Raw genomic sequence first — 27,647 nt, forward strand, 5'->3', positions numbered from 1 at the left:
AAAATTAATGTTATTTATCTTTGTGTAGCATAAGATTAATCAACCAATCAATGTACATGCAAAAACACAGATATTGAAACAAACTATTCTGAAAACCTGCAATACAGAATGTTGGGAAATATGATAATGATGGGTGTGGTTTTGAGTGTTTTACTTTACACAGAGTAAAAATGACACAATCACACTCAACTCTGGTTATTAACACCAACACTGGGATTATTTTACACCACTGAGTGTTAAATTTATTTAACTTCTGAATCAACACTAGAAATGTTACACTTAAAAATCAACACATGGTAAAATTGGCCAATTTGCTGTGTACCACACAATACACTGCTGGTTCACTCATCCTCCTTTCTATTCTCCTACTCTCTGCTCAATAAAATCACAGCAAATGTTCATTTTAAAGACAGAAATCAATGCAAAGATATTATCAACTATGTCAGTACTGTATGTAAAATGATTAAAGGAATACCAGATACATGCACAAATATTCCCATATAGGTACAGTTGAAGTCGGAAGTTTACATACACCTAAACTCAGTTTTTCACAATTCCTGACATATCCACATAACTTTCCTTCCTCATGATGCCATCTATTTTGTGAAGTGCACCAGTCTCTCCTGCAGCAAAGCACCCCCACAGCATGATGCTGCCACCCCCGTGCTTCACGGTTGGGATGGTGTTCTTCGGCTTGCAAGCCGACCCCTTTTTCCTCCAAACATAACGATGGTCATTATGGCCAAACAGTTATATTTGTGTTTCATCAGACCAGAGGACATTTCTCCAAAAAGTACGATCTTTGTCCCCATGTGCAGTTGCAAACCGTAATCTGGCTTTTTTATGGCGGTTTTGGAGCAGTGGCTTCTTCCTTGCTGAGCGGCCTTTCAGGTTATGTCGATATAGGACTCGTTTTACTGTGGATATAGATACTTTTGTACCTGTTTCCTCCAGCATCTTCACAAGGTCCTTTGCTGTTGTTCTGGGACTGATTTGCACTTTTCGCACCAAAGTACGTTAATCTCTAGGAGACAGAACGTGTCTCCATCCTGAGCGGTATGACGGCTGCGTGGTCCCATGGTGTTTATACTTGCGTGCGATTGTTTGTACAGATGAACGAGGTACCTTCAGGCGTTTGGAAATTGCTCCCAAGGATGAACCAAACTTGTGGAGGTCTACAATCTTTTTTCGGAGGTCTTGGCTGATTTCTTTTGATTTTCCCATGATGTCAAGCAATGAGGCACTGAGTTAGAAGGTAGGCCTTGAAATACATCCACAGGTGCACTTCTAATTGAGTCAAATTATGTCAATTAGCCTATCAGAAGCTTCTAAAGCCATGATATCATTTTCTGGAATTTTCCAAGCTGTTTAAAGGCACAGTCAACTTAGTGTATGTAAACTTCTGACCCACTGGAATTGTGATACAGTGAATTATAAGTGAAATAATCTGTTTGTAAAAATTACTAGTGTCATGAACAAAGTGGATGTCCTAACCGACTTGCCAAAACTATAGTTTGTTAACAAGACATTTGTGGAGTGGTTGAAAAACGAGTTTTAATGACTCCAACCTAAGTGTATGTAAACTTCCGACTTCAACTGTACATTCATTTTAAAACATTCTCACACATATATTTTTAAATTGATCATATCACTCAAACTCTGATGTTAAAGTTTTAACACTGAGGTAAACATTAATGCTCAGGCAGTATTTATTTATTTTTAAATAAAAAAATACAATACAAAAGCTTATTCAGATTCAGAAGAGTTCTATGTAGAACCCTTCTTGCCTCCCAAAGAATCATCAAAGAACCCTTTCTTCCAAAAACGATTATTAGTATGTTAAAGGTTCCTCGTCTTCCAAATAGGGTTTAAAATGGTTCTTGGTAGACATCTTTGCTGTTGTTTTGCATCTTAATTATCTACTAGGCCGATAATGAGTAATGACTGATTTCGGTTGTGTCCAACTCTGTATCTGACCAGAGAAAACCTCTTGATCAACAGTCCAAGGATGCGTCCCAAATGCCACCCTTACCCGATTCCCTATAGTGCACTACTTTTGACCAGAGCCCTATGGGCCCTGCCTTTTGGGACGCAACCCAAGTCTGAACCACTTTGATCTGGAGCTGAGACAATATCTGTATTGACTCGAAGAATCAAGGTCTCACAAGTCCAGTCCAGCTCTCTGATCAGTTAATGAACCTCATTGTTTCTTTTTTTAGCTGCAAACTTCCAGGAACTTTGTGCTGGAAGCAGTCAGAAAATACCCAGTAATAGGCCTACTTAACACGGCCAGCAACCAGCTGGCAATACGACTTGTTGAGAAATAAACTTACTGGTCATAGGATTGATTTCCAGGGCATGGGAAATTGAGAGATACCCCAAACAAGAAGCCTTGTCATAAACACAATGAGCTTAAAAAACAGAACAGAACATGAAATAAGTACCACCACGCAATGACTTTGATCGTATTTTCCCCCCTCAAAATAAAACCTACGCAATAGTAAGGAAAACAAGCGAACGAGTTGGCGTTAGGCGTTAAATCTAATCAAACCGTGTTTTCAGCACCTTTGGGGTAACCCGGCACACTATTTACACTAATCTAGCTTAGTGGCGTAGCCCATAGACATAAACAGAACCTGCTGCTTCAAAGCTGCACTGCTAAAGCCTGTTTCTCTAAGGCAACAAACCCTCTGCTTTCAGTGACACAGGTGAACTTGTGACCTTGGCCACCTTTAGCATTTAACCTCCTACCCCCCTACCGCCCTCCTATCCCCCTCCTACGCCACCCCCACCCTCCTTCGTTCGCCCCACCCCCTACCACGGTTCTCTACAGCTCCAATATCAGGCCCTGTCTGTCCGGCCCCAATAGGCCAAACCAGGGTATGGACCAAATCACAGGCGACCTCCATACACAGTTTAGAGTAGCTATGACAAAGAAGAAAGGCAAATCCCTAAAGTGCAAGATCATCTTGTGAGGATCAGGCCCTAGCCTTGCACCTCGACCCAGGCAAACAGCTCTCTCTCTCTCCTCCCTCCCTACTGTACTTTGTAGCAACAGTTATTCAATACTTTAACACCTCCCATGCTTTGTGTCACATCACTGAGTACAGTAGTATTGGGCCAGTGTGCACATGTAGGGAGAAAGTGTAGAGACTCTCAAGTGTGTGGAGAGGTCCTGACCTGAGAATGCACAAATGTATAGAGTAGGACTCTAGAAGTGCAGCTAACGACAGTTGTTGATCTAGGGCATGCAAGTAAACTATGTACCTTTATGTTTTAATACTATACGACGTGTCCCATTTTCCCACTGCTTTATGCCGTAGTCATATGACTACAGTAAAAAGACCTTTGGCCAAGTGGGAAACCCAGCAGCCAGCCTCCCTTCTAACTTCCATCTGTACAATGACCCCTAACCTCCTCTTGAGCTTTGAAGATTGAATCTAGACTGTGTGTTTACTCTATAGAACAATAAACAATGAGAGGCCAAACTCAGGCCCAGACTGCTCCTTCTCCTGCTTGTCAGACAGCCAACTTTACCAATCGTAGCTAAATGAGTTAAATGTGAGAGTATGAGAGTCCCTGCAGTTCAATTTAAACAATAAAGCTACAGTAGCCAGATGTCCGCATACAAGTGAAAATCACTCAGCATTGATACAAAGGCAAACCCAGTGTTTCCCCTATATCCATTTAGCAGCGGCGGGCACTTCAAAACATTTGCAGTGTAAACTTCAATGACTAAAACCAGATAGAAAGTATGTAGAAAAGATAATGGAGCTATATCTTTATGAGATCATCTTTGAGAACTAACAACCACCAAAATAAAAACTACACAGTCAGGGAGAATCTAAAATTCCAAACGACCTTCACCGTAATATGAGGATATTTAGAAAAAGTCTTCCTCGCTCTAAATCTATGGGTGTTAGCTGGGCTCAAATAGCTGTAATGTAGGTAGGCTATCAATCAATCCATCAAATGTATTTTTAAAGCCCTTTTACATCAGCAGATGTCACAAAGTGCTTATCCAGAAACCCAGCCTAAAACCCCAAAGAGCAAGCGATGCAGATGTAGAAGCGCGGCTACACTGGCAGTGACATGTGTTGCCAGCAACCATAGACATTAGCATAGCTGTCACATGCAATATCCATCACCTACCACCAGTCAGTGAATTCTAAATAAAAGATTGAATAGGTTTTGGAAGGAGACTGGTTGAGAGATGTCTTATGCAATGGGGATATAGCTTACTTCTAATGTACTGTATATGTACACGATATACAGTACATACATACTGTATGTATACTCCTACAGTACTATGCTTCAACATATTCAGAGTGTGTGGGGATGTAGGTCTGTAGCCTAATTCTCTAACCTACTGTATATACATCAGAGGAGGCTGGTGGGTGGAGCTATAGGAGGACGAGGTCATTGTAACGGCTGGACCACATGTTTAACTCTGTTCCAATAATTCCATTCCGGCCATTACAATGAGCCTGTCCTCCTATAGCTCCTCCCACCAGCCTCCAGTGATATAGGTCAACATATATTCAGATTGTGTCTGGTCCCCTGCTAGACTACAGTATAGCTGCCAAGCCAGCAGATCTGCCAGTAGGGTTTATTGTATGTACAGTTACAGATGTAGGATCTTCATTTGATCACTATTTTATTGCTGAGAATTTTCCTTCAAAAAAGGCTTCTAACGTTTGTAATTTCCACTTTGAAATGTCAGACTTGATTTGCCCTAATTAAAATGTATCAACCCCTACAAAAAATGCCCATCAATTATAATCCACATAATAATTCACATTTCCTGTTGCTGCAGGATTATTTTCCTGCTGTAGCAAACTGGCTCAAATTAAGATCCTACATCTGTAAGTGTTGAGCGTCTCAGTAAAGTCACAGAGTATGAAACCGCAACCACAAGAAACCACAAGGCATGCAAGCACTGCACAGGAGTGTTAGCTGGACAAGGCCCTCACTAGCTGGCACACTGCCAGGTGGTTAGCACTAGGCCAGCACATTCTGCATAGGACTGGGAGCGCTAGCTACTCTGCCTAGCACTGTTGAAGCTTTCCAGTCAGGCTTTATATAGTATTTGGCTATGTCTGAATTCTAAAATGGCACCCTATTCCCTACGTTGTGCACTACTTTTGACCAGGGACCAGGGCCCTTGGCACTACATAGGAAATAGGGTGCCGTTTTTGGATACTTTGACATGCTCAGCTATGGAATAGCTGCACCGTGAGCCCAGCAAGAAGCCCTTTCCACAGACACTTATTTCCTCATCTAGGGCCAGGCAAAACTCTGTAAGCTGCTAACACCAGTCACAACAAGGTGTCATGTGAGGCCAACCTCCACTTTAATACATGCCACTTAGCAGACGCTTTATCCCAAGCAATTCAACAGTAGGCCTACAGAGAGTGCATCCATTGAAGTATTATGAATGTGATCCCTGCAGGAATTGATGCATTGATGCATTGTTTACTGTGTTTAAAAAAAATCTAAAATATATAAATGTTGCTTATGCAGTTATCACAACTTTTGCATATTTAAATTCATGCCCAACTTCGGGTACAGCTATGTCTTTAAAGAGAGCATTGGGCAATGGAGAATGCATCCTCCTGCAAAGGGGTGGCCTATTTCAAATATAGACAAGAGGGGCAAACAAATTGCATGTATTACGTTTATTTTCAAGAATGCACAAATTACCATTTGACTATAAAGAATAAACATTATCTGTAGCAATCTCACAATGTATTTCTAAGATGATTCTGAGTTTGTACCTTGTCTCTTCGTCCACTCATTTCTAAAATGGACTAGTCCGGGCACAACTATCCCTCAGAGTTTGTTAACAGTTAAGCTGTGTTGAATATTTCTCCCTCAAAAAATAACAACACATCAACTGACTGGGTGTAATATCAGGTATGAATATGCAAAAATATATAATTTTAAAAGGTTTTATTGTTTTAGCTAGCTCACTAGGCTAACATTAAGCTAGCTGCTTGCTAGCTAGATAGCTGGACCACCAACTGAGATGTAAGTTTCTGCAGGCTACAATGCTATATGTTGGCTACTGTACCTGTCCTTGCCTGAACTGGTAACTTTTCTTTAGGCCTGTTTAGAATATACCATATGACCTGGTGATGCATGAAGCTCTCCTGTCTCCCATCAAATGTGCAGGTATTTTATAAATGAGATATGATACCTCTATATGATAACTTTGTTATGTTTGTTGTACAACTCTGTGTTTGTTGAGAGAGAATAGTGCATGACGACATCTTCACTCTCATCATATTTCGCAATGAAAACCCCTACAAGCCTAACAACTGGCCTGACCTGGACTATGTTGCTGCACAGCTTCTGTTATCACATTAACAATGTCCAATCAGCCATATAAGGCTGGTAGAGTATAAGGGAGGTCACATCTATAATACTCAAATGTAATATAATACTCTCTAATCCTGGTTCAACTGAGGATAATGGATGTAGTTGTAGACTACCCCCAAAAAATCTAAATCCAAACCCCCTTTTTTATTTATTTATTTTCTTTATTTTTTTACACCTGAGTCAATAAAATAAAACAAGGTTCTCGGTGTTTCCTCTATATGCATTTAGCAGCGCCGCACCTAAATCGTGGCCGCCACTGCCCAAATGTTTTTATATACACTACCAGTCAAAAGTTAGGACACACCTACTCATTCCAGGGTTTTTCTTTATTTTTACTATTTTCCACATTGTAGAATAATAGTGAAGACATCAAAATGAAACTATGAAATTACACATATGGAATCATGTAGTAAACAAAAAAGTGTTAAACAAATCAAAATATATTTTATATTTGAGATTCTTCAAATAGCCACCCTTTGCCTTGTTGACAGCTTTGCACACTCTTGGCATTCTCTCAACCAGCTTCACCTGGAATGCTTTTGCAACAGTCTTGAAGGAGTTCCCACATATGCTGAGCACTTGTTGGCTGCTTTTCCTTCACTATGCGGTCCGACTCATCCCAAACCATCTCAATTGGGTTAAGGTCAGGGGATTGTGGAGGCCAGGTCATCTGATGCAGCACTCCATCACTCTCCTTCTTGGTCAAATATCCCTTACACAGCCTGGAGGTGTGTTGGGTCATTGTCCTGTTGAAAAACAAATGATAGTCCCACTAAGCCCAAACCAGAAGAGATGGCGTATCGCTGCAGAATGCTGTGGTAGCCATTCTGGTTAAGTGTGCCTTGAATTCTAAATAAATCACAGACAGTGTCACTAGCAAAGCACCTCCACACCTCCACACCTCCTCCTCCATGCTTTACGGTGGGAAATATACATGTAGAGATCATCCGTTCACCCACACCGCGTCTCACAAAGACACAGTGGTTGGAACCAAAAATCTCAAATTTGGACTCCAGACCAAAGGACACATTTCCACCGGTCTAATGTCCATTGCTTGTGTTTCTTGGCCCAAGCAGGTCTCTTCTTCTTATTGGTGTCCTTTTAGTAGTGGTTTCTTTGTAGCAATTCGACCATGAAGGCCTGATTCACACAGTCTCCTCTGAACAGTCGATGTTGAGATGTGTCTGTGACTTGAACTCTGTGAAGCATTTATTTGGGCTGCAATTTCTGAGGCTGGTATCTCTAATGAACTTATCTCTGCAGCAGAGGTAACTCTGGGTCTTCCATTCCTGTGGTGGTCCTCAAGAGAGACAGTTTCATCATAGCGCTCAATGGTTTTTGCGACGCACTTGGAAGAAACTTACAAAGTTCTTGAAATGTTCCGTATTGACTGACGTTCATGTCTTAAAGTAATGATGGACTGTCGTTTCTCTTTGTTATTTGAGCTGTTCTTGCCATAATTTGGACTTGGTCTTTTACCAAATAGGGCTATCTTCATATACCCCCAGCCACCCTTTGCCTTGATGACAGCTTTGCATTCTCTCAACCAGCTTCATGAGGTAGTCACCTGGAAGGCTTTTCCAATAGTCTTGAAGGAGTTCCCACATATGCTGAGCACTTGTTGGCTGCTTTTCCTTCACTGGGTCCAACTTTGACTGGTACTGTACATCTCTCTCTCTCTCTCTCTCTCTCTCTCTCTCTCTCTCTGCTCTCTCTTCTCTCGCTCTGTCTCTCTCTCTCTCTCTCTCTTCTCTCTCTCTCTCTCTCTCTCTCTCTCTCTCTCTCTCTGCTCTGCCTCTCTCTCTGCCTCTCTCTCTCGCTCTCTCTCTCTCTCTCTCTCTCTCTCTCTCTCTCTCTCTCTCTGACTACCTCATGAAGCTGGTTGAGAGAATGCCAAGAGTGTGCAAAGCTGTCATCAAGGCAAAGGGTGGCTATATTTTGATTTGTTTAACACTTTTTTGGTTACTACATGATTCCATATGTGTTATTTCATAGTTTTGATGTCTTCACTATTATTCTACAATGTAGAAAATAGTAAAATTAAAGAAAACCCCTGGAATGAGTAGGTGTGTCCAAACTTTTGACTAGTACTGTATATATAATATAGATGTATGCCCCAGGAAGACCACATCCACTAACTTTGCCACTGCAGATGAAAAACCCCCTAGGAAAAACACTGATTTTAAATTGCATTTGACTGGCTTAACCCATGGCAATACTCATTATAAAGCACATTTTTTTCTGAAAGGTCTACTTTGAGATTCTGACCCACCACAGTAGTACAAAGGATCCTACACAGATGTGCTACAAAATGTTAAGGAACATGCGCATTAGGACCGCACACACACACACACACATACACAAACACACACACATACACGGTTCTGCTAAAGCTAAATGTGTCCTTGCCCGATGACCTTTTTCAAATTTGTCCACGTCAGCGGATTACTGGCACATATGGCCATTGGACGAACAATACCACACCTGTTCTAGGACGCGCTGCAATCACGTCCCAGTGAAAAACTAAACCGTAATAAAGAAAAGCCTAAAATAGACAATAATAGACGATCCAGGGAACATAATGCATTTAATAACGCTTTTTTCACAATCCCAGCAGTGCTATATGATGTTTAATCCTCAAACTCAGCTGATATCACAGGTGGCTGGTGGCATCTTAATTGGGAAGGACAGGGTCATAGTAATGGCTGGAATGGGAATGAATGGAATGGTATCAAACACATGGAAACCATATGTTTGATACCATTCCATTCACTCCATTCCAGCCATTATTATGAGCCGTCCTCCCTCAGCAGCCTCCTGTGGATGATATTAATGTTCTTATGAAACGTCTGATTCTAATCAGAACAATAATAATGGGGTCAGTCAGTCGCATGAGAAGAAGAAGCAGAATAAAAAAAATAATCAGCTGCGTCCCATTAAAGTTGTAAGATGCTTCTTGTTTAAACCAGTTCTACACACACAATTTGGAATGTGTTATTCAAAAATACAAAGAGAAATGTCACGGGTGGTTGCACAACAAGGAGCATTGAAGACAGAGAAACCGTAGTGGGAGGGAGACTATTCAAATGCACAGATAGTCGATTTGGACGGTAACAGTGTGGAATACAACGATTCACCATCAAAGTCTCTGGATTGAGCACCCCAAACCGGCTGTACCACACAGACTCTCTTTGCCCCAATCATTTGGTTGGGTTTCTTTACACACCACATCACAACATGAGAGAGAGAGAAAGAGAGACACATCGCTACAACACTGTATATAGACATAATATGACATTTGAAATGTCTTTATTCGTTTGGAACTTTTATGAGTGTAATGTTTACTGTTAATTTTTTATTGTTTATTTCACTTTTGTTTATTGTCTATTTCACTTGCCTTGGCATTGTAAACATATGTTTCCCATGCCAATAAAGCCCCTTAAATTAGAGAGAGAGAGAGAGAGAGAGAGAGAGAGAGAGAGAGAGAGAGAGAGAGAGAGAGAGAGAGAGAGAGAGAGAGAGAGAGAGAGAGAGAGAGAGAGAGAGAGAGAGAGAGAGAGAGAGAGAGAGAGAGAGAGAGAGAGAGAGAGAGAGAGAGAGAGAGAGAGAGAGAGAGAGAGAGAGAGAGAGAGAGAGAGAGAGAGAGAGAGAGAGAGAGAGATGTACAGTACCAGTCAAAAGTTGGACCGCCATATGTGGGAACTCCTTCAAGACTATTGGAAAAGCATTCCAGGTGACTACCTCATGAAGCTGGTTAAGAGAATGCAAAGCTGTCATCAAGGCAAAGGGTGGCTGGGGGGGTATATAGAAGATAGCCCTATTTGGTAAAAGACCAAGTCCATATTATGGCAAGAACAGCTCAAATAAGCAAAGAGAAACAACAGTCCATCATTACTTTAAGACATGAAGGTCAGCCAATACGGAACATTTCAAGAACTTTGTACGTTTCTTCAAGTGCAGTCGAAAAACCATCGAGCGCTATGATGAAACTGTCTCTCTTGAGGACAGGAATGGAAGACCCAGAGTTACTCTGCTGCAGAGGATAAGTTCATTAGAGTTACCAGCCTCAGAAATTGCAGCCCAAATAAAAGTAACAGACACATCTCAACATCAACTGTTCAGAGGGGACTGTGTGAATCAGTTCTTCATGATTGAATTGCTACAAAGAAACCACTACTAAAGGACACCAATAAGAATAAGAGACCTGCTTGGGCCAAGAAACACAAGCAATGGACATTGGACATTGGACACGAGCAATGGAAATTTGTCCTTTGGTCTGGAGTCCAAATTTGAGATTTTTGGTTCCAACCGCTGTGTCTTTGTGAGACGCGGTGTTGGTGAACGGATGATCTCCGCATGTGTATTTCCCACCGTAAAGCATTATTTAGAGAATTCTGCAGCGATACGCCATCCCATCTGGTTTGGGCTTAGTGGGACTATCATTTGTTTTTCAACAGGACAATGACCCAACACACCTCCAGGCTGTGTAAGGGCTTTTTGACCAAGAAGGAGAGTGATGGAGTGCTGCATCAGATGACCTGGCCTCCACAATCCCCCGACCTCAACCCAATTGAGATGGTTTGGGATGAGTCGGACCACATAGTGAAGGAAAAGCAGCCAACAAGTGCTCAGCATATGTGGGAACTCCTTCAAGACTGTTGGAAAAGCATTCCAGGTGAAGCTGGTTGAGAGAATGCCAAGAGTGTGCAAAGCTGTCATCAAGGCAAAGGGGTGGCTATTTGAAGAATCTCAAATATAAAATATATCTTGATTTGTTTAACACTTTTCTGGTTACTACATGATTCCATATGTGTTATTTCATAGTTTTGATGTCTTCACTATTATTCTACAATGTAGAAAATAGTACAAATAAAGAAAAACCCTAGAATGAGTAGGTGTGTCCAAACTTTTGACTGGTACTGTACGTGTAGGGCCATGTGCAGTTAGCCAGTCAGAGATGCTTCAAAGATCAGGATGCTTTCCAAGAACACACTCCCTGCCCTCTACTCCCTCCCCCCCCCTCAAAAATACACCCCTCTACACATCCCTCTCTCTCCCTGCCGTCCTTCCACATAGGCCACCATTCACAGGGAGGGCAAAGCCCTAAAACTAAAAACCAGCCAGCCGTTCAAAACAAGAGGTTAGAAATAACATCAATCACAGTAACCTTGGCTCAGGTGAGAGCTAGCTACCTCAGATATGGCCCCGGACCCGTCTACTGATGTATATTTAATAAGGTGAAAAATATTTGCAGTGGCGTGAGAAGCTGTGCCCTTTCAGCCGGGCGCCCATGTACCTTGGACCGCCATTTCCTGGTGATGTCAGCAGGCAGGCGGTACAGTAGAGAGTGAGAGAGAGAGAGAGGGGGGAGGAGGGGAGGGAGGGAGGGAGGGAGGGAGAGAGAGAGGAGGAGAGAAGAGAGAGAGAGAGAGAGAGAGAGAGAGAGAGAAGGGGAGAGAGAGAGAGAGAGAGAGAGAGAGAGAGAGAGAGGAGAGAGAGAGAGAGAGAGAGAGAGAGAGAGAGAGAGAGAGAGAGAGAGAGAGAGCACTTCTGTATGGGATTACAGGTTCATTTGGGGGCTGGAGAGAGGGCCATGACCAAGGTGAAGCTAGCTACAGTACATCTACCAGCAGACAGTGTTGTGGTGGATGTTTACATCCTATGCTTGCACCAGTATGTACACGCTTGCAATCCTGCTCATAAAATATTGCTACAAGTCAGCTAAATGAGAGTAGCCTAGCTACCTAGCAGTGGACACACAGTTATGTAACCACCAGAAACAGTAATCTGGTACAACTGTCCCTCTCTGTCCCGTTCTCTCCTCTCCTCCTCCTCCTCCTCCTCCCTCCTCCTCCTCCTCCTCTCCAGGCTGCTCTCTCTCTCTCTCTCTCTCTACCTCCATCTCTGTCCCTTTCTCCTCCTTCTCCAGGCTCCCTCCTCTCCTCTCCCCTCATCTGACCCCCTTCCCTCTCTCTCTCTCTCTCTCTCTCTCTCTGTCTCTCTCCCCAGCTGATCCAAAGCAGCCACATCATAATTCCTATCACGTCGCACTTTTCAATGAATCATCACACCGACCAGGCTTTGCAGCTCAGACGCCCCAGTTCAAATAGAACGCTGCCCAACTCAAATATTCCTGGGGCCTCCGGGAATATCTCCCACTATTTTCCATCCCAAGGAAATACTGTCAATTCATCCCCCCTCTTTTTGCTGCTGTCTTCTGCACACAGTACGTCTCATTGTTGGAGGTGTATAAAACTGAAGATTAGGATAAATACATGACATCCCTCTGAGTTCACTCATAAATATTTAGGAATGATGGGAGACGGCTAGGTCTCAGGCATGGAGGGAGGTGGAATATATTTAGTGCTTTATTTGGAAGGTGTGTGTGGGAGTTTGCTTTGTTTTAAGTGGGAAGTGAAAATAATGTATCATTTTTACAGGAGCTGGAGACGGGCCAGGGTTTTAGATCTATGGATGATGGATCTCTTCCTAAAAGTCCTAAAAGTGCTTCACTACCGCGGTCAGTCAGTCAGTCAGTCAGTCAGTCAGTCAGTCAGTCAGTGTGGATTTCTGGCCTCTTTAATTACTCTTTGTGGGCTAGAGTTTAGTCTCAAGTGAGATTCATTTTTAGGAGTGCTTAAATGGGAGACCGTGGGGATTTCTACGGCGAACAAAGGATTTCCTATTGAAAAGACAGGGCTTTGTACGCACGGCGGAAAAGCTGCTTGGCCGTGGCATTTATCTATTCACATTTCGGATTCATGTTGTGAAACCCTGTTTTCACTGTTGTTAATGGAAAATAAAGCATAATTGGTTTACTGAGAGCTAGAAATACAATACTAAGACGGGGGGGGGGTTGGAGTACCACGAGGGATATGCAATCTCCCATCTGCTCTACCTCACACCGAGTATGAGTACTGATCTAGGATCAGTTTGGCCTTTAAGATCATAATGATTAGGATTATATGGACAGGGGGGGACGTGATCTTAGATCAGCACTCCTAAGAGGCTTTATGAACATGGGCCCTGTGCTCTATCCTACATAGTGCTGTTTTGACACCAGGTATAGCACATTGACAGCCTTTGAGGTTCTACTCTACGCCCCCTCTCTCTCTGTGTATTTTGCCCTTGGGGTCTGCCTGTCCTATAGCGACTTTTACAAGAAAGCTTGTCAAACATGGTGTTATAGTGTAAGTAGTGCCCTGTGCTGGGATAATCCCGGGCCAAAACACACATACACACACACACACACTCTGGTTACAGTTGAATCCCAGAGGAGGTGAACACACACACTCCTTTGAACTGGTTTACCGCTGCTAGTCTTTAGAGAACCAATAGGTCATATTTTCCATTTAGCACCTCCGGTCTCTACACACACATTAGCGTCACAGTCTACTTCTACTAGATAAACTGCCCAGCAATGGTATATATAATCTGTTGTCTTTGGGCAACCACTACCCGTCGTATTGGTTTTTCGCTTAGGCATACATTACAGTCACTCCGGACTCAGAGCTAGGCTATGCTACCCCACAAGCATCAATACCACAAAACGTTTAACTAAATAGGTGCCAGACGTGCATTCAGGGCCCATATTCATACTGTCGGAGAGTGCTGATCTAGGATCAAGTCCCCCCCGTCCATGATCCTAGAGGCAAAACTAATCATAGATTAGCACTCATACTCTGAGAAGTTTTGTGAATACAGGCCCAGGACTCTCATTGCGATGTAGTTAGATATCTTCTGAAGTGTATCTGAAAGCTTCACTGCAGCACCGTTTTAAATAAATCAGCAACTGGCTAGACCGGTCGGAAGATGAAAAAAATAGTTTTTGGATGTATATATTTTTAAACTATATCCCCCACTCATCAAACTGCCATGGTTGTTTCCAAAACCGCTTTCCCCTCTGCTAACACATCTTCTCCCAACACAAAAGCCCAAAAATATATACATGTTTTTCAGGGTTGGGGGTCAATTCCATTTCAATTCAAGAAATACACTGAAATTCCAATTTGGCTTACTTTCTGAATTTAAATGGAATTGACCTCAACCCTGATTTGTATACAATGTAAACATACAGTAAATCTAACCTCCCTAACCTCTGCTTTGAATTCCCCCTCATGTCCTGGTATAACAGATGTTACGCTGCCTGCTTAGCGAGTACCGCTTCCTCCTGATTCAGCTCACACTGAGGTCTCGAACCCAGAACCTCTGCTTTGCTAGCACACGTGACCACCCTCATGAAACGTCTTTCCAGTCGTGCCACGCGAAAGGCTAGCTATTCGGTGGTGCAAGTGGCGACACTGCCCCCTGGTAATCCTTTGTCCTCCTCTGTGGGGCTGCATCTGAAATGGCACCCTATTCACTAAATAGTGCACTATATAGGAAATAGGATGCCATTTTGGACACACAAGGGACTGGTTTTAGTGTAGCGCTACAGGGCCTTTGCCTGCCACCACTTCTGTACTCTACAAGGTCTTGTAAACACCACATCTTTCTTCAGCTGTTTCCTCCTCCTCCTCCTCCTCCTCGTCTCTTAGTTCCTTCTGTCTGTCAAACATACATAGAGATTTTTTTTTTCTTCTGGTGGCCAGCCAATTCGACTCTTAATATATGGACAAAGCCCTCTTCCTGTGTTCTGGTTTTGGGTAAATATGCTATAGGTTTTTGGCAATGCCGTTTAGACAATTTATTGTTAATTTAGCAAAATACCAGTATACTGTATGGACTGTAGGTAATTCACATGAACATGCATCCTAGTTTCTCCTGAAAGTCAGTTTCCCCTTCTGAGTCAGGATGTTGTGCAGAGTTCCATTTTGAATCCTGTTTGTTTTATTGTGATACCATCAGTTGTTATTAACGGCAAACAGGAAACGAAGGATAAATTAATCCGTCTGTCTGAGACAGCTTGCCGTCGGCCGTCAATTAGTAACAATACAGTCACTGCTGATTTAATTGGTTGGGAATGCTGGCTTGGATACAGTTTGTGACTGAAACGTCACTTCCTTAACCATGGCAGAAACAAGTAGTTAGCCTAAATCCCAATTCTCTAGGAAAGTGTACACCTCCACATGCATCTAAAAGCCACCAGGAGAAGTGAACAGGTGAACAGCAGAAGAGTAGTGAATTTAGATGCAAAGTTAGTACCATGTCAATCATTATCTGTGGATGAAAGAGGGTGACCCGGCTCTACGTATTTTACTGGTTTGAGACTCCGCCCCCAGAGGCGACTAAAGCAGCCCAAGAGTTAACATACACAGGAACTTTATTTAAACACACTGAGGAAGATGAACATTGGGATGCACATGGGGATGAAATGTGGGAAAGGTAGTGGAATGGTAGTGGTTTTTGAAACAGGAGAAACAGAGGCAATGAGTACACTGTACACAATACTATAACTGATAGCACGTATTGCAACAAGGTTATTAACAAGGGAAGGACTGTGTGACAATGTATATGCTACCTGTACATATTACAACCCAGCTATACACAAAGGCAGCGTACAACCATAGTAACAACTAACTGTGAAGGACAATATACAAATGTCACAACCCACCAGCCCAGAAAGATGTTATTGAGTCCAGTTGTTGATTGGCAGAGACAGAGATGTTGCTCTCTGCCACTGCTTGAGGGAGACTAATGGTATTGTGTGACCTGCAGAGTCAAGAAGATGCCGATGTCCGGCCCCCCTAGTAACATCCCTAGCAACCTATCAGGGCACAGGTCAGGAAGTGTTTGAGAGGACCAGGATTGAAGAACCCTGCCCTAGACTCTCAATCATGGGGGGATAGGGAGGGAGTGTGCAGCTCAGGGTTGTGAGGTGCTGATACAGTAATCGGCAGGAAATGTGTAACAGTGGACCTCTCCCCTGTGGACAAACACTGTTGAGCCCTACACTAGACACTATTATACTGGGCCAACGTTTAGTGTTAGTATCAATGTAGACCCCCAAGACAATACCAACAGTATTTCCTTTGGGTCTTTCTTTTGGCCCTGGTAGAAAACGATTCAATCCTATCTAACTCTGGGCCACGTACTGAAATCAATTGGAGTGCTTAGCAGAACAAAGTGGGTGGCCGACAGCGGCTAAGTCCTCCTTGAGTGTAGCGTTAATGTGATGCACCCAAGGTTAACACGTTGTAGAGGAAACTTTGGCTTTGCTCTTCCTTCCTCTCTCTCTCTCTCTCTCTCTCTCTCTCTCTCTCTCTCTCTCTCTCTCTCTCTCTCTACTTAGTCTCTCTCTTACATTCTCTTTCAATTTCAATTTCAAATTTAAGGGGCTTTATTGGTATGGGAAACATATGTTTACAGTGAGGGAAAAAAGTATTTGATCCCCTGCTGATTTTGTACGTTTGCCCACTGACGAAGAAATGACCAGTCTATAATTTTAATGGTAGGTTTATTTGAACAGTGAGACAGATTAACAACAAAAAAATCCAGAAAAAACGCATGTAAAAAATGTTATAAATTGAGTTGCATTTTAATGAGGGAAATAAGTATTTGACCCCTCTGCAAACATGACTTAGTACTTGGTGGCAAAACCCTTGTTGGCAATCACAGAGGTCAGATGTTTCTTGTAGTTGGCCACCAGGTTTGCACACATCTCAGGAGGGATTTTGTCCCACTCCTCTTTGCAGATCTTCTCCAAGTCATTAAGGTTTTCGAGCCTGACATTTGGCAACCTCGAACCTTCAGCTCCCTCCACAGATTTTCTATGGGATTAAGGTCTGGAGACTGGCTAGGCCATTCCAGGACCTTAATGTGCTTCTTCTTGAGCCACTCCTTTGTTGCCTTGGCCGTGTGTTTTGGGTCATTGTCATGCTGGAATACCCATCCACGACCCATTTTCAATGCCCTGGCTGAGGGAAGGAGGTTCTCACCCAAGATTTGACGGTACATGACCCCGTCCATCGTCCTTTTGATGCGGTGAAGTTGTCCTGTCCCCTTAGCAGAAAAACACCCCCAAAGCATAATGTTTCCACCTCCATGTTTGACGGTGGGGATGGTGTTCTTGGGGTCATAGGCAGCATTCCTCCTCCTCCAAACACGGCGAGTTGAGTTGATGCCAAAGAGCTCCATTTTGGTCTCATCTGGCCACAACACTTTCACCCAGTTCTCCTCTGAATCATTCAGATGTTAATTGGCAAACTTCAGACAGGCATGTATATGTGCTTTCTTGAGCAGGGGGACCTTGCAGGAGCTGCAGGATTTCAGTCCTTCACGGCGTAGGTGTGTTACCAATTGTTTTCTTGGTGACTATGGTCCCAGCTGCCTGAAATCATTGACAAGATCCTCCCCATGTAGTTCTGGGCTGATTCCTTACCGTTCTCATGATCATTGCAACTCTACGAGGTGAGATCTTGCATGGAACCCCCAGGCCGAGGGAGATTGACAGTTCTTTTGTGTTTCTTCCATTTGCGAATAATCGCACCAACTGTTGTCACCTTCTCACCAAGCTGCTTGGCGATGGTCTTGTAGCCCATTCCAGCCTTGTGTAGGTCTACAATCTTGTCCCTGACATCCTTGGAGAGCTCTTTTGGTCTTGGCCATGGTGGAGAGTTTGGAATCTGATTGATTGATTGCTTCTGTGGACAGGTGTCTTTTATACAGGTAACAAGCTGAGATTAGGAGCACTCCCTTTAAGAGTGTGCTCCTAATCTCAGCTCGATCCTGTATAAGACACCTGGGAGCCAGAAATCTTTCTGATTGAGAGGGGGTCAAATACTTATTTCCCTAATTAAATGCAAATCAATTTATAACATTTTTTGACATTTGTTTTTCTGGATTTTGTTGTTGTTATTCTGTCTCTCACTGTTCAAATAAACCTACCATTAAAATTATAGACTGATCATTTCTTTGTCAGTCGGCAAACGTACAAAATCAGCAGGGGATCAAATACTTTTTTCCCTCACTGTACATTGCCAAAGCAAGTGAAATAGATCATAAACAAATGTGAAATAAACAAAACATTTTTTTACAGTAAACATTACACTCACAAAAGTTCCAAAAGAATAAAGACATTTCAAATATAATATTATGTCTATATACAGTGTTTGTTCTTCACTGGTTGCCGTTTTCTTGTGGCAACAGGTCACAAATCTTGCTGATGTGATTGCACACTGTGGTATTTCACCCAATAGATATGGGAGTTTATCAAAATTGGATTTGTTTTCGAATTCTTTGTGGGTCTGTGTAATCTGAGGGAAATATGTGTCTCTAATATGGTCATACATTTGGCAGGAAGTTAGAAAGTGCAGCTCAGTTCCATAGCCTGTCTTCTCTTGAGAGCCAGGTCTGTCTTCGGCGGCCTTTCTCAATAGCAGCTATGCTCACTGAGTCTGTACATAGTCAAAGATTTCCTTAATTTTGGGTCAGTCACAGGGGTCAGGTATTCTGCCACTGTGTACTCTCTGTTTAGGGCCAAATAGCATTCTAGTTTGCACTGTTTTTTAGTCAATTCTTTCCAATGTGTCAAGTAATTATCTTTTTGTTTTCTCATGATTGGGTTGGGTCTAATTGTGTTGCTGTCCTGGGCCACACAGCAGTAAGCAAATAAGTAATGAACTGGTTAAATCAACATGTTGTGCAAGGTTAATTGCTCTTATTTAATACCAAATCAAAGTGACTTCAAAAGTAAATTATTGTCTTCTTATTAGTCTCATCATAGAAATCCAACTGGCCGCCTCTTTCAAAGGCTTGGAAGATCAATCAGTTAATGATACACTTGTATGAATGAATGGATGCTTAGAGATAACTTGGAGTGTAGCACATTATACAAAACCTGTTTGCTATTAGCTAAATGGTTGGGATCTCTCTCAATGCATGTTAATGGCCAGATGGGCAGCATACAGGGTCGTAATCTGACTTCCTGTTTACTTCCTGCTTACAGAAAGGCATTGTACAAACATGGCAGTAAACGTTGTTTTGTAATGGTCAAGTTCAAAGACCCTGATCCATAACCTGTATTTTTGCCATGATATCTTCTCAGTAAACTTGTTAACTTGACTCACGTCTCTCTGCCTCATCCATAGAAATATAATGTACATTTGAGCATAATGACAAACCTACCGACTGCCAATTGGGCAGATAGCATGCTATATGTTCATGCTATATGTTCATGCTATATGTTCTGCCATGCAATTAACCTGTGTAGGCCTGTGTTTTGAAGAATGGGCTCATAACCTCATAACCTCAGGATTGTGGGTCATTAGAGCTCTGTTATTCCCTTCAATACAGATTATAGACCCATAGTCATTTGAATGTGTTGCCTAATCTACAACCTTAATCTCTGAAAGTATGTCAATCTCTGAGCAAACAGAATAACTAATTTTTCTTGTTTTCTTGTTTACTTAGCCTGATAACTTTTACTTACCTTGATAACATGTTTACTTAGCCTGATAACTTTCGGGACTGAACTTGCAGGAGCCGTAGCACAGGTAGTGAGTCAGGAAATCATAAATGACTTCTATGAACACTGGGTATGCACCTATGCAGTGTGTGCCAGTCAAGGACTGCAGTGATGTGGAGTTTTCTAGGTCAAGTGAATAAACATTGGCAGTACTTAGCATACTTTCTCTCCCCGCTCAAGTCGGGCAGCGTGTATTAGCAAAGAAACGTTTCTCCGAAATTTGTCGAAGAACCTCTTTTAGTTTCAGCACCCTGAGCTTTCTCAGACGGAGCTAAGACGCCGTTGAGCTCGAGTGCGAGCCCCAACTGCCGTATTCATTCAGCGACGTCAGTAAAAAATGACACATTGAAATTGACACGTCATCGGAGCTTTCTAACAAAGCGTCCATAGCGTCGTTTCTCTTCTATTCTATTCTGGGTATAGCTTATTTTTTCCCCTCCCTCTCCCTCTTTTCCAAATACCTCATAACAGCCCTACGGATATAAAAGCTTAAATGTCGGTCCCATCAGATCAGTGTCATTGGCATTAAAGCGCCTAAGTACAATATAAATACGTATGTAGGCCAATGAGGTGGCCCCATTCAATCCAATTACCCAGAATTCAATTCAGCCAGTCTCAAGGAAGGAACCTCAGGAGCCATTTCTAATGATTTATACATTGACTATCAGACAGTATCAGACAGTCTATGAAGGTAGAAGCTATTTGTGTGGCCCAAATTATCGCAGCCGCTGGAACATAGCCCAGTAGCGTCTGCCTAGGCGTTTGCACTGGCATTGTGAAACAGCACGGAGGAAGAGTAGACCTCCACTCTGTTCTGTTGAGGCATGTAAGTGACTACAGGTGGACTGGCACAAACAGACCTCCCCCTTCCCATTCTGCTTTGTCTGTCTTTCATTACACATGTTTACCCACTGCACTGATTTAATCTGATTCTACACCCCTGTATGTGGTCTCTGCTTATACACATGTTATGCATTGAAATGAATTGGGGCTGTGTGGAATGAGGTTACAGACCGTAGTAGTAGTTGTTGTGTAATGTATAGGCTGAGGTCAGGTTACCATATGTTTTGAGCCGTTCCCCTGCTCGAGGCTATTGCATTAACCTGTTACCTAAGTGGACTTATTTCGAGGGATTTGGTCCCAGGGTGCTGTCCTGTGTAGGTGTATGAGGATAGGGGACTGGGATCACACACAAGGCCAGAATATTGATTAGGGAGTGATAGGGTCATAACAGACCTGAGGTGAGAATTGCTCTCCCGCTGATTCCTGGTCAGTCAGGTTACCTTTGGAGCTAACATCCTTTTCTAGGGCTTTTAACACTACTGAACTGAGCGAACCAAAACAAGTACTTAGCTGGCCTGGTTATTCATGCACCATTATTGCTGGAACCATGCTGATAGGGACAATGTGAAAAGGCTGGGTATCAGTAGATATGAACTTGCTTTCATAGCCAAGTTGAGCCAAGCTGAGTGTACAAAACATGACATACTCTGACCAGGTGAATCCATGTGAAAGCTATGATCCTTATTGATGTCACTTGTTAATCCACTTCAATCAGTGTAGATGAAGGGGAGGAGACAGGTTAAATAAGGATTTTTAAGCCTTGAGGACAATTGAGACATGGATTGTGTATGTGTGCCATTCAGATTGGAATGGGCAAGACAAAAGATTTAAGTGCCTTTGAACGGGGTATGGTAGTAGGTGCCAGGTGAACAGGTTTGAATGTGCAACGCTGCTGGATTTTTCATGCTCAACAGTTTCCCGTGTGTATCAAGAATGTTCCACCACCCAAAGACATCCAGCCAACTTGACACAACTATGGGAAGCATTGGAGTCAACACGGCCCAGCATCCCTGTGGACCGCTTTGGACACCTTGCAGAGTCCATGCCCCGAAGAATTGAGGCTATTCTCAGGGCGGAAATGGGCTGCAACTCAATATTAGGAATGTGTTCCTAATGTTTTGAATACTCAGTGTAGAATCTCTGTTTATACGAGTGGGTTGAATGTATAGCTGGAGCTTTACCACGTACAACACAGTCTACCAAGCCACTGGACATCAGCCTGTGTTAGGTTAAGGCGGACGGATACACTGTAGACATTGCTGCTTACATTACATAACCGTCTACTACAGTATACTTCACAGAGTCTATACAGGCCACTACCCCTGCCTGTTTGTATAAAGTCAACGGTTACTTGTTAAACAAAATCTATTTCTCTGAGCAATTTAATTAGTATAAAATAATACCATAAAAAAAAAAAAATTGGCACGTACAATATAGCTCAGTATTTGTATGATTTATTTTATTGTTTTTTTTGCTCATCTTTATCAAGGGTGCCAATAATTTTGGACCACTATATATACACAGTGTATACAGCCCATAATATCCTATATATATACACAAACAGCTGACTCTTTTTTCCCCATAGCGACTGTTTAATGTTTTGTTACTGTATGCTATTACCCTTAGCGACTGTTCAATGTCCTGTTACTGTATGCTATTCCCCTTAGCGACTGTTCAATGTCCTATTACTGTATGGTATTCCCCTTAACGACAATTTAATGTCCTGTTACTGTATGCTATTCACCTTAACGACTGTTCAATGTCGTTTTACTGTGTGCTATGCCTCCTACTTCAGGGTATACTGTATATTCGACAGATCGGCAGAACCTTTGCATTGAGCCTTAATCTTATTCTACCCAAATGCAATCAATTGTATGCACAGATGGCGGCCGGGAGAAATTAGAATGTTCTGGTTTTGTACACATAAGGCATAGATTACCAAGAATACTAATATTCATTTCCTGGGTAAACCTCTTTTTGTATCTATTAATAGGTCCAGGGATGGAAGATACAGTGCCTCGCAAAGTATTCATCCCCCTTGGCGTTTTTCCTATTTTGTTGCATTACAACATGTAATTTAAATAGATTTTTTATTTGGATTTCATGTAATGGACATACACAAAATAGTCCAAATTGGTGAAGTGAAATGAAAAACTTAATAACTTGTTTCAAAAAATTCCAAAAAATAAATTATGGAAAAGTGGTGCGTGCACATGTATTCACCCCCTTTGCTATGAAGTCCCTAAATAAGATCTGGTGCAACCAATTACCTTCAGAAGTCACATAATTAGTTAAATAAAGTCCACCTGTGTGCAATCTAAGTGTCACATGATCTGTCACATGATCTCAGTATATATACACCTGTTCTGAAAGGCCCCAGAGTCTGCAACACCAATAAACAAGGGGCACAACCAAGCAAGCGGCACCATGAAGACCAAGGAGCTCCCCAAACAGGTCAGGGACAAAGTTGTGGAGAAGTACAGATCAGGGTTGGGTTATAAAAAAATATCAGAAACTTTGAACATCCCACGGAGCACCATTTTTTTTAAAAAATGAAAGAATATGGCACCACAACAAACCTGCCAAGGTAGGTGACACCACAACAAACCTGCCAAGGTAGGGCCGCCCACCAAAACTCACAGACCAGGCAAGGAGGGCATTAACCAGAGAGGCAACAAATAGACCAAAGATAATCCTGAAGGAGCTGCAAAGCTCCACAGCGGAGATTGGAGTATCTGTCCATAGGACCACTTTAAGCCATACACTCCACAGAGCTGGGCTTTACGGAAGAGTGGCCAGAAAAAAACCATTGGCTTTTTGGCCATCAAGGAAAACGCTATGTCTGGTGCAAACCCAACACCTCTCATCACCCCAATGTTTTTCATCAGCAGGGACTGGGAAACTGGTCAGAATTGAAGGAATGATGGATGGCGCTAAATACAGGGAATTTCTTGAGGGAAACCTGTTTCACTCTTCCAGAGATTTGAGACTGGGACGGAGGTTCACCTTCCAGCAGGACAATGACCCTAAGCATACTGCTAAAGCAACACTTGAGTGGTTTAAGGGGAAACATTTAAATGTCTTGGAATGGCATAGTCAAAGCCCAGACCTCAATCCAATTGAGGAATATGTGGTATGACTTAAAGATTGCTGTACACCAGCGGAACCCATCCAACTTGAAGGAGCTGGAGCAGTTTTGCCTTGAAGAATGGGCAAAAATCCCAGTGGCTAGATGTGCCAAGCTTATAGAGACATACCCCAAGAGACTTGCAGCTGTAGCTGCTGCAAAAGGCATGTTGTGTAAATCAAATGATACAACCCCCAAAAAATCCATTTTAATTCCAGGTTGTAAGGCAACAAAATAGGAAAAATGCCAAGGGGGTGAATACTTTCTCAAGCCACTGTAAGTCCCATGAGATGTCCAATGATACAGGGTAGTTCTAGTTGTGCTAATGTAGGGGCTATATTAAAGGCCAAGTGCAGTCAAAAACGTGATTTTCCTTTGTTTTATATATATTTCCACACTATTGGGTTGAAATAATACAGTGAAATTGTGAAAATGATGATAATGCCCTTTTAGTGTAAGAACTGTTTGAAAAAGGCTGCCTGAAATTTCAGCCTGTTTTGGTGGGATGTAGTTTTGGCCTGCCTGGTGACATCACCAGGTGGTACATTAGTTAATAGACCAATAAGAAAGAGAGTTCCAAGCCTCTCTGCCAATAACAGCTAATTTTCAGTTTTCCCCTCCCCACTCAGACCCACTCCCAGACAGTCCAAGCAAAATCCTTGAGAAATTGCTCTTTGCTAAGAAGCAATTTCTTTGGTTTATTTTTGACCATTTTAATTGAAATCAATTACAGTAAGGTACTTAGTTGTTACACAGAAATTATTTGATCATGAGATAAAAATGGCTGCATTGGACCTTTAATGTTTTTGTGCTCTATACTCTTAGAAAAAAAAGGTGCTATCTAGAACCTAAATGGGTTCTTCGGCTGTCCCCCATAGGATAACTCTTTGAAGAACCCTTTTTGGTTCTAGGTAGAAAACCTTTTGGATCCAGCTATAACCATTTTGAGTTCCATGTAGAATCCTTTACACAGACGGTTCTAGATGGAACCCAAAATAGTTCTACCTGGAACCCAAAGGATTCTACCTGGAACCAAAAAGGGTTCTCCTATGGGGACAGCCAAAGAACAATTTTGGAACCCTTTTTTCTAAGAGGGTATAAGCCAGGTTTTTTTACAGTGGGAAATTATATAAAGAGTAATAGGAGACCTAGAGTTGTTAACTACATTACTGTAGGCGATTAACTACATGTTAACTACATTACTGTAGGATTAACTACATTACTGTGGCGATTAACTACATTACTGTAGGCGATTAACTACATTACTGTAGGCGATTAACTACATTACTGTAGGCGATTAACTACATTACTGCAGGCGATTAACTACATTACTGCAGAAATACTGAGCAATTTAGCTAAGCCAGTGATGTTTCTAATTTAAGAACATACAATGTTATTTGATTCAGGCACAATATGTTTCATTGGAAAAAAATAGTAGCCAATGGACAAAATAGCCACTGGGTAGCATGCATAGACTCATGCAGCAGGAAATGTATTGAAAGCGGATGTCCTAGCTTGCTGACAGTAATTTTAATATAGTATTAACTAATTATAGATGGTTGATTGAACTCATGGCAGTATATTTGACCTTCTTGGCTGGCCTCTTCAATGACGGTCTATGTGACATTCATGAAACGTAAAACACATATTATAGACTTAGGCCTATATAATACAATTCTAAATAGGTTTCGAAGTTAACTAGGGTCATTGAAGGCCAAGTCACAAAGTATTTAATGACAAAGCAAATCACTCATTAAAACCCAACCAATCAGAGTAGAGTATCATTGGATAAAGAGATTTTCATCAATGTCCTCCCCAGTCCTAACCAATGTAGCGTGACACATTTCCCTGTCCTTCAGTATCTGCCCTGTATCGTTAACCTTTTGCTAAATATAGATTGGTGTCATCCCAAAAAAGAAATGGCCAGTCATACATTTACTCTCCTTGTAACTGACTCAAGCCCTCTGTGCCACATTGCTCCTGTGTACACTTCCCTCATTTTTTAAAGGCCCAATCCTTAATTTGAAAAACAACAAAATGGCAACCCATTGGCCGCCACTTGGTTTGCTATAAATCTGAGGGTATTTACAGCTGTAAATATCACAGATTGGGGCTTTTAAGTTTAGCTAGAGAGCCCACACCCGATCTTGATTCAAACTGCCTAGTCTTTGCCACAGACAGATTTCCACTAGACATTGGCGGCAATATGATGATTATGGGGTAGAAGTTCGTCAGAAAATAATTTCGCAGATTCAGACGCAAAGGCCAATTGATTTCTAATGGGCTAGCCTCAAGGTTGGACCTCCGACAAAGTATTCTCGTCTTTCCAATAAGGATGTAATTTGTAATCCAACGCCACAGCGCCCACTCATTCTCATCCAGGAATCAATCACAATTGGCCAACAAATATAGGCTCCTAAAACCCAAAGATTTGTTTTTTCAAAGCTCATCATCTCACCATGACCTTCATTCGGGTAGATTTGCGATGAAGACTTAATATTCTAGCTGTACAATTATAACACAATTGAACATTGTACCATGAAACAAGACATACATGCTTACTTTGTGTATTGCTACCAGTACCCCAAATCAGCAGCCACATCATCAACCCACAGCCCATCATATAGTCTGTCATTCAGCCAATACAGCCACGTGTGAGTCTATAGACTAGAGGACCACAGAGGAAGCCAAACCACAGTAAACCACAGAGGGAATGACTGGCATAGTACGGCCCTGCAGATGTTTACTGACAACCACAATTGGGAAAGAAAACGATGGAACCAGCACACCCTGTGGTCAAAACCAATGTAATGTAGGCCTATGCTTCAGGGTGGCGCTGGCTCAGCTAAGACAATGGAAGATTGGCTACATATTGTACAGTAAACATGTGAGGATCTGATTAGTGAGTAGAATCCATTTCTCTCATCTTTCGTTGTTAGAGATGTTGTAAACAGAGAAACTGAGGGTTTCGCCATAGGCAAACAAATGTGTGTGTGTGTGTGTGTGTGTGTGTCGTAGCGTCACAGACAGCAGTCATCTGCAGCAGCTGTTGAGTGTCAAGTGTATTGAGGAGTCTATACTTTAGGATAATGTAAAGTAAAGAGCTCCTAGGGCTACACCATTCAGTGTCTATGGGGACATTAAACACTCCTCCCGTGCGCTGCTCACACCCTGAGGTGAAACGAAAGGCTATGCACCGGGACGGTACTCTGTAAACTTCACTCATCATTTTTGTGTGTTTATGCTTATCTGTGTGTGTGTGTTCAGCAGACATGCTCACCTTGTTGGTAGACACACACATACTGTTTTCGGCTTGTGATGAGTGACAAAGCTTACTCCCACCGCTAATTTCTCAGTTCCCTTTGAGGCGGTGCAGCATAGCCACGGTGGTCTAGTTGTCTGGCTCCTGCACCAGGATGTGGCTGTCATTAAAAACAATAACCTTAGGTACCTGCATGATGACTCGCTGTAATTGTTTTCTCGTTTGATCTACTTTCTGCCCTCCCGCTCACCTTGCCGGCAGACAGGAATAAGCGTTTCACCTCGTCCTCTCCTCCTCTCTCAACCTTTTCAAAATCACATCAGTCCAGTACCATAATCAACAACTGTTGAATATGCCGGGTGAGATAAGAAGTAAAACGTTTACGACCCATGCACCCCTCTGCCAGGCCCAATCTCCCTCACACACATGCACGCACGCTACACGCACACACACACACACACACCACACTCATGCACGCACACGTACACACTGCATTGTGGGTGCACAGTTCTTATTAACAGGTTTTCATTCTCTGCAGTATGGAAATGTTCTCTTCTTGAGTTCTGGCTCTTCTCCAGTGTAATCACAGGGGAAATCACTCTTCACACTGTGAGTGTTTGGACTTTTTC

General features: G+C 42.4%; 1 protein-coding gene across 1 annotated transcript in view; it reads right to left on the minus strand.

Moving 5' to 3' along the window:
• LOC121536016 (mineralocorticoid receptor) overlaps nt 1-27,647 on the minus strand; it is a gene marked incomplete at its 5' end in the record, with an annotated part of 93,887 nt that overhangs the window by 51,254 nt on the left and 14,986 nt on the right. The window contains 1 exon segment of the mRNA XM_045216197.1: nt 2,637-2,655. Within this exon segment, the coding sequence (XP_045072132.1) occupies nt 2,637-2,655 (19 nt within the window).

Source organism: Coregonus clupeaformis, unplaced genomic scaffold (assembly GCF_020615455.1).
Source record: "Coregonus clupeaformis isolate EN_2021a unplaced genomic scaffold, ASM2061545v1 scaf0634, whole genome shotgun sequence".
NCBI classification, from domain to species: Eukaryota; Metazoa; Chordata; class Actinopteri; order Salmoniformes; family Salmonidae; genus Coregonus; species Coregonus clupeaformis.